This window comes from Equus asinus, chromosome 2 (genome assembly GCF_041296235.1).
Source record: "Equus asinus isolate D_3611 breed Donkey chromosome 2, EquAss-T2T_v2, whole genome shotgun sequence".
Classification (NCBI taxonomy): Eukaryota; Metazoa; Chordata; class Mammalia; order Perissodactyla; family Equidae; genus Equus; species Equus asinus.
This window is the reverse complement of record NC_091791.1, coordinates 51,783,494-51,795,738: the sequence shown is the minus strand read 5'-3', so window position 1 is coordinate 51,795,738 and position 12,245 is coordinate 51,783,494. Positions and strand designations below refer to the sequence as shown.

Below are 12,245 nucleotides of genomic sequence, written 5' to 3'. Positions count from 1 at the left end.
TGATTTTTCAATTTATTTATCAGGGAAATTTCTGCCTAATTTGCGTGGAGTTCACTAGGATTATTGAGAGAAAACATATAAAGGGGTTTTCTATCTTGAGACATTGTATAAGTCCACATCATCGTGCCATTTTATTGAAAAATTGGCAATAATTTGGCCCAGGCTAGTGTCCATGAATCTACTTAATGTGGAAATGATCATGACACCTAAAGGATCTGCATCCCTCACCTCTGGTCCAAGCTCTTTCCATGCCCAATGACATTTAGATGAGCCAGCTAATGAACTTCCAGGCCCAGTAAGGATGGCTGCAGGCCACTAGGACAATAACACACACATATAGCAATCATACTCTTTCTGTTATAGAGTAGCGGTATAAATGCTGCAGACCCTAATATTAAAAACAAATTTCAATGAATAGTTAAAAACATATTGCTCACCACATGGAACATGGCCTTGGTCAAGATGTTTTCAATTTTTTGGGCCTGCAAACAATTCTATTACTGTCTAGTAGTTCCTCGGCAATCATTTCAGAGCTGCAGGATTGCAAAGGAGCCCAGGGCCATGATTATACATAAACTATATTTAGATGAAATGTTATCAAATCTAAAAAGGAGATATGTTCTGAACTCAGCTTAATTCAACTGCACTTTTTGCCTTTCTATACAGTAACTAGTTATTACATTCATGGGGTTGTTAACAATAAAGCTTTGTATAAAACATGTTCTTCCACTATTACTGGTAAACACTAAACACCCCTTATTAAACCGAGGACTTTGGCTGATTCTGTTGGCATCAAATCATTAAATGCCCATGTAAATAGTGCATTAACATTTGATGATTAAACAAATACTAAGGTATGTTCATGCCAAGCTAATCTTTTGCTCTTTCTAAATTAGTTGCTAATACAGTGAGCTATTTATATATAGTCTCATGTTCAGATAACAACTAAATCTTTCTGAGTTGCATTAATATTTTAAACATGCAGTATACTGTCCCATTGATTCATTGTCATTTCCACAAGAAATTATAAATCCTCTCAAAATATGCAATTCGCTTATTTAATCATTTTGCCTAGGAAATGATACAAGTCTGTGTTGAGCTAGAAATGAGTTTATTTTGGACAGGAAAAACATTAAGCATAAAGCTAAGCTGACTGATACATCATTGGCAGTTGCCACTGAGATGGCCTTTGCCATGACCATTTTCATGCAGCCATTGGTGTAAATTGCTTAGCTATTAGCGCAATGTGAAAAGGAACAAACTCACTGAGAGGGAATTCAAAGATTTGAAGGCCTCTCTTTAGAAATTTGGTGAGAAGACATAGCTAAGAATTATGGTTTGATCTTCAGTGTTTACTGTCTAGAAATGTACTCCAATCGCTCTTGCACGAGCAATCTTTACAGGGTGACAAGAGACAAGGTCTTTACCATGTTCTTTTTTGGGCTTCAATGTCAAATGATTTTAGAAACTGATAATCCACACCATACCATGTGCTGTTGGCAAATCTATTTTGTGGTCTTATTGAGCCTCAGATGACTTAACTGAGAATTATGTGGAGATGTTAAATTGAACTCCTCCATCGTAAACATCACTCTTGCTGGCAGAGTGTGGGTAGTGTTTAAAGACAATAAGGTTGAGGTTGGCTAATTAATCAGTAATAAAGAAAGTGAGCACACTATCAAGGCTGAGTACCTGAATGCTGATTAAAACGTCATCTGTGACTTGATCCAGCACTGATTTTACATCTTCAATGGTGAAACCAGCTAAAAGATCTGTATCTGAAGTGTCGGCTTCTGGCTGGGACTCCACAGCGCCTTGTTCTTGATCCAGCCCCTAGAATATTGAAAGTAAACAATACTCAAGTGATTTCTGGAGCATTCAGTGATTTATATATAACCTCAAACTTCTCTCGGGTACTTTCTTACCAGGAATAATGTCAGCCTGGAGGGACATTTTGATTTGATGTTATCCTGCGTTTTCATTATGCATGAGGGTCATGTTGAATCAAGCCATGATGCTAAGCAGTGCCTACTTTTGGGAATGTGAAGATGGAGATTGAAGAGGATGGAGTGGAAGAGATTAAAATTGCTGAGCTACCCTCAGCTGGCCCACCTTTGAATCAATGCTAAAAGAAATATTTATGTTTAGCTAGGAAAAGTCAGAGGGAAAGAAAATGGAAGAGCATGGGTCCCTTTCCTTTTGCCCTTAGAGAATATAATCCTGAGATAAGGGGAATTAAAAGACAGGGAACATACCTTCATTTCTGTATCCAATGTTGGGGGTGGCTCTATGAATGTTGAGTAAATATCAAATGAGATTCCTTCTTCTAGAGGATCAGGGAAAAGGCAACCTGAAGGCTTGACAATCTCTATCACTTGCTGGAAGGGAAGAAAACAGCTGTATTATGACAAAGTCTTTGGTGAGTAACCACAATTTCAGCCAATTCCTGTATATATAAATACATATGTATTTATATCAAGTTCCAAGTCTATTTTTTGGTCATCTTAAGTCATTTATCTCCTCTGATTTCTTGACGCCATTGCCCTCTTAGTTTTCTAGTGCTTTTTGTGCTCCATATCTGATAATTAGCATTTTATTTTTCCCACTGTCTTATTCTCTTCCTATTATACTATGTGGTTTAGGATGTCATTTTGTATTACCTTGGTTTTGTTCCATGCATCAATGTCCCTGTCCTCCTGCCTACAAGCTTTCTGCAGGTAGAGATCATGTTTTAGATCCTCTGTATATCTTCTCCAGTTCTGGCAGAGTCAGTAACAGTCTGATGTTTATCGATATTATCAGCAGAGTGTAGCTGTCCTTGGGGGCAATGGCGAAGCGGCCATAAAGAGCTTGGTGATAAGGACAATAAAGGCTCTAAAGAGTAATGTATAAAGCCAGCACACAGCAAATCAGAGAGTAGATTTGCAAAATCAACCCAAAACACAGAGGGCAGGGCAAGACTTCACCGCAAGTATTTAACAATTCTGCAGCAAGAGCATGCCAACCAGAGGGAGGGTGATAGCTGGTCAACAGTGGAAATAAAGAAATAGGAGTCAAAGAAGTCAAGTTAAGCAGTGTCCATCCCACCACGACTTGGGGGTGAGAAAGAGATGAGGCTACTGACGGCATTAAACATTGAGTCATTTTATTAGTTCCTGTTGTTCTGATTCCATGTTTCACAAGCAACATTTTGATCATAATTTGACTTCCCATCTCAACTGATCTATAAAGACATGCCCACTTGAGTGCTCTGATTTTCATGTCTATGACATTCCTTACTTTAAATCAATAAATTGATGTCTTAATTTATATAGTAAGCTCTCAGGAGATTGTTTTTATGGTCCTGAGATGGAGTCAGACACCGTATGCTGACAAAGTAAGACCCTGAGCCTACAAGTTTGAAGACAAAACTCTAGAAATGCATAAATTACCAAATAATTACCATCTCACGAGGCCTGGAAAAACTCTGAAATCAGCATACATTCATTTCTAAGTTCGCCCTAATATTTCAAATAAACTTACGTGTTATAATATTTCATTTAAATATTAATATTTTTTCTTTAGAAGGTTTTGGGATGCCCTAGAGGCTAGGTTATTGCTTGATCATACCAATGTACATTGCATTGAATTCATATTGTTAATTTAATTTGATTTTGTAAGAAGTTGATGTTTAGTATAAATATATAGAAAAACAGAAGTGTCCTAACTTTATAGTCAAGGAAATTTGGAAACCAAGAGATTCAATGATTGGCTTTAAGTCAACTAATTACTTAGTGACGGGCTGGGAGTTAAACCGTGGTATGCCAACGTCTTGGCCTGTGCACTTTCCAGTAAACTGTAATATGTCGTGTTGCCACACTTGGAAATTATTAATAGTATTAAGCACTTAATCTCTATTCTGTTAGATGACATCATTCCAGGTTGTTTATCTTAAGTTGACTAAATGTTAATCAAAATAGAATATCTAGAAAACATATCAGAATGATTCTTTTCTCTCACAATATTCATAAGTCATTGTTTTTTTTCCCTAAATGGAACATACAAGCATTTTCATCTTCCCACAAAATTATTTGTACCTTTTTCATCATGCTTGCTTTTCATCCTCCCACATCTTATATTGCTCTTTATTTTACCAACCTAGGAAAATAAAACAGCTAAACCAATTTCAATGTCCCTGAAACATTATAGGTAAAATAAATAAGCTGCGCATGGGAATCCGGAGACAAGGGAAGATGATGAGGTATTTATTTAGTGGTACAGACTTTAATATAGGGTGAGAAATAGAAATTTTGAGGAAGTGGTGGTGAGTGAGACATTGAAGAAAGAAGAGAGAAAGGAATTGAATGGAGTTTACTGAATTTATTACGGGTATTAAGAAAGTAAGCACGAGATAATCTGCAAGGTAAATATTCTCTCTCAACAAAGCAGAACTTTATCTTGCTGCTGTTGCCCCATCTGTCTTGCTGCTATGCTTTTCCATACACAGCTAGGCCTTTCTGCTAATTTTCTCTGACCCCACTCGGTGTAAGCTCTCCACAGGTCGCCTCTCCATCCTGGTTGTAGCAGATGCTACCATCGGCTCACCTGTGACCTTTCTTCCATCAGATTATACACTTAAACACAAGCAGGTAGTCGTGCTCAAGTCTCTCATTTTAGCCTTCACACCCCTGCACTCTGGATATCTTTATAAGACTCACCTGAACTACTTGCCAATGACCCAGTTTTCCTGGTCTTTGGCACCGTTGTGTGTGTGTGTGTGTGTGTGTGTGTGTGTGTGTGTGACCTGGGCACACACCTGGAAGCTTGGAACTCTTCAGCTCCACATCATCATTTCTTTGGTGGAGTGAAGCTCCCGTGTACCCTCAGAACATGAAGCTCTGACTGAGAGTTTGGCTTGTCTTTTTCTTGATTTGTATGAGTGTAGCTCATAAAGCTATTCATTTGATTTAATTCATGCACAAAAACTGGGGGCGAGAATTTCTTTTCTTCAGGGTGTTTGGCATACTATCAATGAACTAAACCATGGCTATGTTTATTCCCTTCATGAAGGTGGCATTTGGCTATGTTAGTAAGATACTGTACGGGAAAGAAATATCCCAATTTCAGATGAGGGTAGATATAAAGTCATTTCATTAAGAAAAAGAAGGTACACTGTCAAATATCTAGTTTGAAATAAACATAGTGAGCAGAAGCATCAGAGTGATTTTTCCCCCTCAAGTAGCTTTTCCAAAAAATAAGTTCAAGGAAAATTAGAATCAATAATTGTGGTGAGAGCACAGAGCCAGCAAATATGTTTAAATGAAACCGTCTGATGCAATACTTTCTTTAAAAAAATACAATTAGGCCTTTGTATTTTTTTTAACAAAACCTCATGTTTTACAACATCGCTGGTTCTGTAATAAAATCTATTTAAAACAGAGAGACATGGTCAGCTTTACTAAGTTAGATTTTCTGAAAGAACATTATAATTTCCTCAAGTCTATGAATAGTTGAAGCAAATTAAATAAAGCTAGTTTTATAACTATTTTTATACATTCCTGTAGAATTCTAATTGTTTCATATTTTTTTCCTCAAAAGTCTAATATGTTACCTCTTAAATCTAGAAAAATAAAAACAGAAAAAGGATCAAGTATGTTTATTAAAAAAACACTCCTATTTGGTACCCTGATTTAGCAACCTCCCTCTCTTCTATAAGAGAATAGCACCCATAATCTTCAGATCAGGAAACAAAGGGAAAGACTTTAAGTGACTTGCCTGAGGCCTAATGCTGAGATTAAAAATCAGGAGTTTCTGATTATACACATACATCCATTTGGCCAAATGATTGGTTTTGCTTGACTTTCAAATATCCCCTAAATATTACTTTGAATGTAAAGCAATAAATGTGTTTCTCTTGCCATTTTTGAATGCTTGCACACAAATGGATATAATAAAAACAATCATGTTGTTCCATGTGAATGCCATTTATATTTTTTCTGATAATGAGCAGACCATTTGAACCAAGGTGAGTACATTAAAAGCTCTAATAAAGAAGAGAATAGATTTCTAAACAGAATAATGGACTGTTAAGTGAACATACAATAAATAACATCTACAGATGTGGTGGCTAGAAAATTAGTTTTGCATAACTTACCAATGTATATTTCCCCCAGATGTTATCTGTTACATGAGAATTAAGTTAGTTACATTGTTCATTACGTGCACATTGCATTAGTGTTATTTAAGATGGTTTACAATCTGAGCTTTGGTTGAATCATGCTATCGTATTTAAAGAATATCGAGTAAATGTCTTTTGGCATAATTTAATACTCATAAGAAAGAAATTTCATCATCGAATATTAAATGATATAGCTTTAAAAAAAGCCAAGGTCTTTACTTACAAGCCAAATGAAATCACTTGAAATCTTTTAAGAATTTACATATACCGTATGAAATGGACATCTCTCATGGGAATAATGATAGGAATCTTGACTCTCCTGGAACTAAGTACAGGGTCAGTTTAGGTCTGAAAATATACTTATAGGAAGTAGAATCTGCTTCCAGATCTTATGGTATCTGAAAAGAACTATAAAGGTTTTATCTGAAAGTTGTGTTACCTCATGCTTTCTTTCTTTACTTTATGTGCTAACATTATTGATAATATTGTCTGGTTTATCGTTTTTGTTTGTTGTTATTTGTTTTTGTGGTTATTGTTTTTGTTATTTGTTTATTGTTTTCTTTGAAGAAAGTGTAGGTGATTTGTGGGTAGTGTTTGTACCACTGAAATCTATTATTAAGGTGGCAATTATTAAATTATTCAAGATATTAAAAATGCCATTGAGATGACAACTTTCCACTGTTTTCAATGGCAGAAAGCAAGACAAATCTCTTAGCCCCTTTCTGAGCTACAGAAACACATAACAAATACTGGTATGCTTTAAAAAGACATTTGTTTGGAATTATCAGATGATGACTTCATATGTAAATCAGAACTTAGGAAAAAATGTCACAGTTTCAAAAAGCAAACTTTATTGCAAACTTTTCTCAATTCTAACTAAGGAAAAAAGGCATAAAAATTCCTGTAATGTTTTAACTATTTTCTCCCCTTCGAGAAAGGCATTACTCATTTGCAAGTCTAATTAAAAAGTACTTGTGTGGTTCTGGAAATTTTTAACAAAAAATTGTAACCCACTGGCCACAACATACTACACAAAAAGTAAAACATATGAATGCCACCTGCAAAATGCAATAAACTCTGGTAATGTCATACTGAGGCCATAAATTTAAAATCAAAAGAGAGGAAATTCAAAAGCTAAGATTATCAGAGAAACTTGAATTAATCCATTTCTAGAGTGTTTTTCTTTTGTCTTCAGCTATCACAAACTTCTTAAGATATCCTATAAATGTAGAATATCAATTCTGCTACAAGAGTCCTCCTCCCCCTTTGCATTTTGACTTGGAAATAAATTTGCAAATGCAGCACATTAATTTTCTTTCCTATGCTTAATATGCAGTATTTACATTTTGAAAAGGTTCAAAATGTTGCCAGGCTTCTGTAGGGTATGAATAGACATCTAATAGCAACTTCTATTTTTATCCACAGCATGTTGGTAGTTTGAACATTTATAACTTAATAGAGCTTTGAGACGGTCAGATCCACATGCTAATCACCTAAACAGTGAACGGTAACACAGTACAAGTTAAGACAGGAAATGAAGACTACCCGTTCCGGCTGAAGCTGCAAGGAGGAATTTAAGTTGGCAGGCCACAGCAAATCAATTTGCAATCTGGCTAGGACACTCCAGTTAACACCTTGTGCCATTTTTATTTATATCTCTTGATTTGATCTTGTTTAACTTGTGCTTGCAAAATAAGGTTAGATAATTAAAGAAACGGATTCCAGAGTCTTTAAGATATCTTTAGTATTCCTAAGAGTACTCCTGCTTAAGGCCAATACTATAATTTGAAAAGAAATCTGAGTACTCCTATCATAATGACCTCAGACAACAAAATCCTCTCTAATGAATTTGAAAAAGAGTACCTTCTTGTAGTGTAAATGCAATTTAAAAGGAAAAGATGTTTTGATCTGGCTGTGGTGCAAACATTTCCTGAGGAACAGGAGTTCTTCATATACACAGATATTTTCTAAAGATGGCAATAATCTGGAAGATAGACCACTGAATCATAGGCTGTTGACTTGGCTCTATCCCTAACTGTGTGATGCTAAGAAAATCCCCAGGCCTCCATTTATTTATCTATAAAAGGAGGGTAAGGACAATTGTGACCTTGCTACTTCATTGAATTGTTTCAAGCACAAATTAGATAATGTGGATGAAAAGGCTTGGAGTTCTTCAAAGGGTAATATTATTAAACCCAAAGGTGTATTATTATTATTGTTATTTATAATCACTGTTATTATAATGCCAGCATTGGAAGACAGACTAGAGCATCCATATTGAGGACAGTGATCCATGCTATTGCTATATGCTGTTGTTAATATTGCCCAAGCAGTCCAATTAACTCAGAAGAATTAGTTAGTGATGACATGCCATCACCCTGTTTCCATATTGTCACAGTCTTTAAAATACCAAACCTATATCTAATGCCATTTTATTTGAAGAATTGGACCCAAACAACTTTTCTTTTGAGACCTAGGTGGCATGACATAGGTAGTCATGAGGCATGGTTGGGACCAAGGCACATCGCCTATTTAGAAAAGGAGAGTGTTTACATCTAACTTTCAAAATGAGCAAATCTGCCTCGCCCCCTCCCCCGCCCTATTTATCTCGCTTTGTCTTCTGTTTTTCAGCATCCAGTGTGGCCTGTGGTTGCCCAGATTGAGTGCATTTCGAAAAGATTTCCTTTAACAAATTTTGTCACAAGTAAAGAGGGCATATAGGGCAAAGGTCCAACATGTCTTTCTCGTGAACACTGAAATACCAGGGCTCTTGAAACTATTAAGTTCAACACTGTACTTTCGATTCTTAAATTGACTTTATCTTGCAACTTCCTCAGGATGAGAGACGGAAAGTATGGTTCCATTATAAATAGTTAGAAAATAACTAATGCTTTTCAAAAATATTTTTTTAGAAACCACTCAGTATATTTGTTTAGCTTACTAAGATATACTCTAAAAGGCATATCCTTGACCTCACTGTAAAGTATTGCAAACAGTTCTAATCATGGATGAGTTTTCATTCATCTAGCTTGTTCTGTTTAAATTTGAGGTTTTTAATATTTAAAATTGAGGAAATATTCTAAAGTAACTCTTGTTTGAAGGACTGGAAATTAAATATCAGTATTTGTCAATTAGAATAATAAAGATGAGTAGTGCAATTATCTTTGTGGAAAGCCTGTTTTGAATTATCAAATATAAATTTAAAAATTTGATTTTATATATGTTACATTTTAATTACATCTTATGATAGCTTATATGACAATGAAGCTATTTCATGGTCTTTATATTTGAGAATAGTCTTTTTGAACAAGTACCTATAATTGCAGAAATCATATGAGACAGTAAATCACAATAGTTAGAAGATAAACTACAGTGGAAGAACCCTAAGTTCTTGGTTCTAATCTTTCTCTTTTCACCAGCTTCCTGTTATTTTCACAGTTTAAACTACCTAAGTGAGAGGAGGCTGAAACTTTTGGATAAAACCATACATGTAATTTACTTAACTTCAAAGCATCCTGATGGAACTGCACTTGAGTCCTGAAGTCATCAGTTGAAAGCAAAAAAAAAAAAAAAAAAAACTCCAAAAAACAAAAAACAAAGCACATTAAAACTATATTGAAATTAATTTTGTTTAGAAATATAAAGCCTTTTTGGGCCGAACTAGAATGTTTGTAAAGTGCTACGAAATCTTTAGAGAAGTCAACATAATGTTATTATTCCAACCTCTTAGACCCAAGATGTCTATTTTAAGTAATCTGACATTAAAAATGTGCTGACAAATATAGATTAAAAAACAACACAGGAAGTTGTAAATCAGTTGGTAACTCTTAGCATCAAGGAAATAAGAGACCATGAAAAACTAGTCATTTACTTTAGTCAACCTCATCCTTAATTTTTAACTAAAGAAAATTTGCAGAAGGCACGATGTTTACATTTTGGATATTTTATTCATAGTTCGTGTGTTTCCTTTTTCTCCAGTGGGTTCATAAATTAGTACAAGGAAACATGTTGTCACAGTTATAAATATTTCCCTCTCTGCGTAGCTCCTTCCACCATCCCTCCCCTTCCTTTAAAAAATCTCCACTAACTGATTCTTTAACTGTATTAGGCACTCTTTGGTCAGCTGGGCAGGATTTTCTTGCTTTGGAGGAGGAAACTGCTGTCAATTATCTTATGCGCCTGGCATTCTAGAAACACGGCTCTTACAGGAAGCACCCAAGCCTTTCCTTCTATGTAGGGCAACCCCTTATTATATACAAGGGAGTGTCATGATTTCAATGACCTGAAAAGAGTCATGTTTTCCCTTGCAGGGAACAGCTCATGGTACTCTAAGGTTCCAAGGCTTTCCATGGAATCTGAATTCTTGGAAATTAACTACAAAACTATTTTGTGGACAATGGTGTATACGGCCAGAGATTTTCTGAAAAAAGACTTTTTACTTATAATTTGTAAATCAGCCTAGTTTACTTAAAAACAAACGAACTGAAATAACAGTAACTCCAAAAAGTTTAGGTAGTATCTTTATTCCAGATTCAAGTGTTGTAGAAATCTGGATTTTTTTTTCCTTAAATGTGCAGTCACAGTCCTGGATAGGCTCTGCCAGTCAGACAGAGTATGTCTCAGATGTGATATCTTGATTTGTAAAATTAGGGAGTTGGACTAGGTCATCTCTAGCCCAGTTGCAGATGTTATATCTTATGTTACTAAATTTCAAGTGGCTTTTTCTATATTTATATAAGACTCAAAGCTGCCGGCTTACGCAGATCCTCAGCTTCAGTATTCTTCTGTCATGTTGTAGGAGAATATTTGGATTACACACTCAGTGCTTCCTGGAATCTTAGACAGGCTGCAGCTTGTCCATTTTTTCTACTTAATTATCTTCCCCAAACCTGCTCCTCCTCCATTTTCTTTATCTCTCAATGGCATCAGCAGCTTCTTGGTTACTGGGCTCAAAACCTTGAGATTGTCTTGAGTTGTTCCCTCTGCCTTTGTCCATAACATCAAATCAACCACAAAATGTGTTTGAGGGCAGCTCCCTGCCGTCGGTCACACCTGCCCTCTTCTTTTTCATGACAATGCCCATCATGCAGCCTTCAGATCCAAGTTCTTGCCATCAGAGATCTTGAGCTCCAGGCATCCCGGACTCCTCACTGGTTCCCAATATGCACAGTGCCTGGGACGTAGTGGGTGCTCAATAAATACTTTTTATATTAAAAAAAAAGAAAAGAAAAGAAAAGAAAGCATGGATGGAGGTGTTTTCCCAGCCCTGAGTCTTGCCTGTGCTGCCCCCTCTGCTTGGGAAGGCGTTTCTGTCTCATCCCTGCCGGGTAATATTCCATCAGGCCTTCCAGGCCAGCTCATTCACCTCAGTGAGGGTTTTCTTGATCTCCCTTGTGCTTCAGAGTCTTTTGCCTGTTCCTCTTGCATAGTACTTGTTACACTGTACCTTGAGTTATAGCCATGTATGAGTGATCTTCCGCCATGTTGTGGAAACAACGTGAAGGCAGGGATCTTATTCATCTTGAGGGTCCCTAGCTCAGGTCTTTGTACATAGGAGGTTTCGTTAGGTGTTGAGTATTCCATTAGGGAAACCATTCATTTAAAAATCTTCAGGGCCATCAGTTTGTTTGATCAGTGATGATTCAGTTTAACAAGTATATGATGAAAAATGATACCACTTGGAGAAGCAAACCTAATGGTTTACTGTTGCATCAGGGCAATATCTGCATCTCTTGGTTACCAATGGAATCCTAGAGTATTTTATTAGCTTAATGCCAAACAACTAAACAGCTTCTCACTGATTTGACTGCATTACTTAAACTGACTAATAGTTGTTTCGTAGACATGGGGTAGTTTAAAATTCTAAAGAATTTCCCAGAGATACCACTCCCTCTACATAGTTCCTGACAGAAGTAACATCAGATAATCTCTAGATTTTCTGAGTCACCTGAGACCAGGGGCCGTGGTCCACATTGTTTTCCACGGGCCTCTCCCCGTGAGTCTCCCATCCCCAAAACAATGTGAATAGTATCCATTGGAGTTGTGGCAGCACTGGCCACCATCCAGGAAAATGAACGTCAATGATGAA

General features: G+C 36.3%; 1 protein-coding gene and 1 long non-coding RNA gene across 2 annotated transcripts in view; one reads left to right on the top strand and one right to left on the bottom strand.

Moving 5' to 3' along the window:
* CABCOCO1 (ciliary associated calcium binding coiled-coil 1) overlaps positions 1 to 12,245 on the bottom strand; it is a 120,821-nt gene that overhangs the window by 3,617 nt on the left and 104,959 nt on the right. Inside the window, exons 6-7 of the mRNA XM_044755607.2 lie at positions 2,256 to 2,378; positions 1,693 to 1,833 (exon numbers count right to left, since the gene is read on the bottom strand). Of these exons, the coding sequence (XP_044611542.1) occupies positions 1,693 to 1,833; positions 2,256 to 2,378 (264 nt within the window). The remainder of the gene's footprint in view (positions 1 to 1,692; positions 1,834 to 2,255; positions 2,379 to 12,245) is intronic.
* The window catches only part of LOC123279778 (uncharacterized), a 122,494-nt gene that overhangs the window by 70,159 nt on the left and 40,090 nt on the right, over positions 1 to 12,245 (top strand). The window contains exon 6 of the long non-coding RNA XR_011495268.1: positions 2,331 to 2,419. This is a non-coding gene — a long non-coding RNA (uncharacterized lncRNA). The remainder of the gene's footprint in view (positions 1 to 2,330; positions 2,420 to 12,245) is intronic.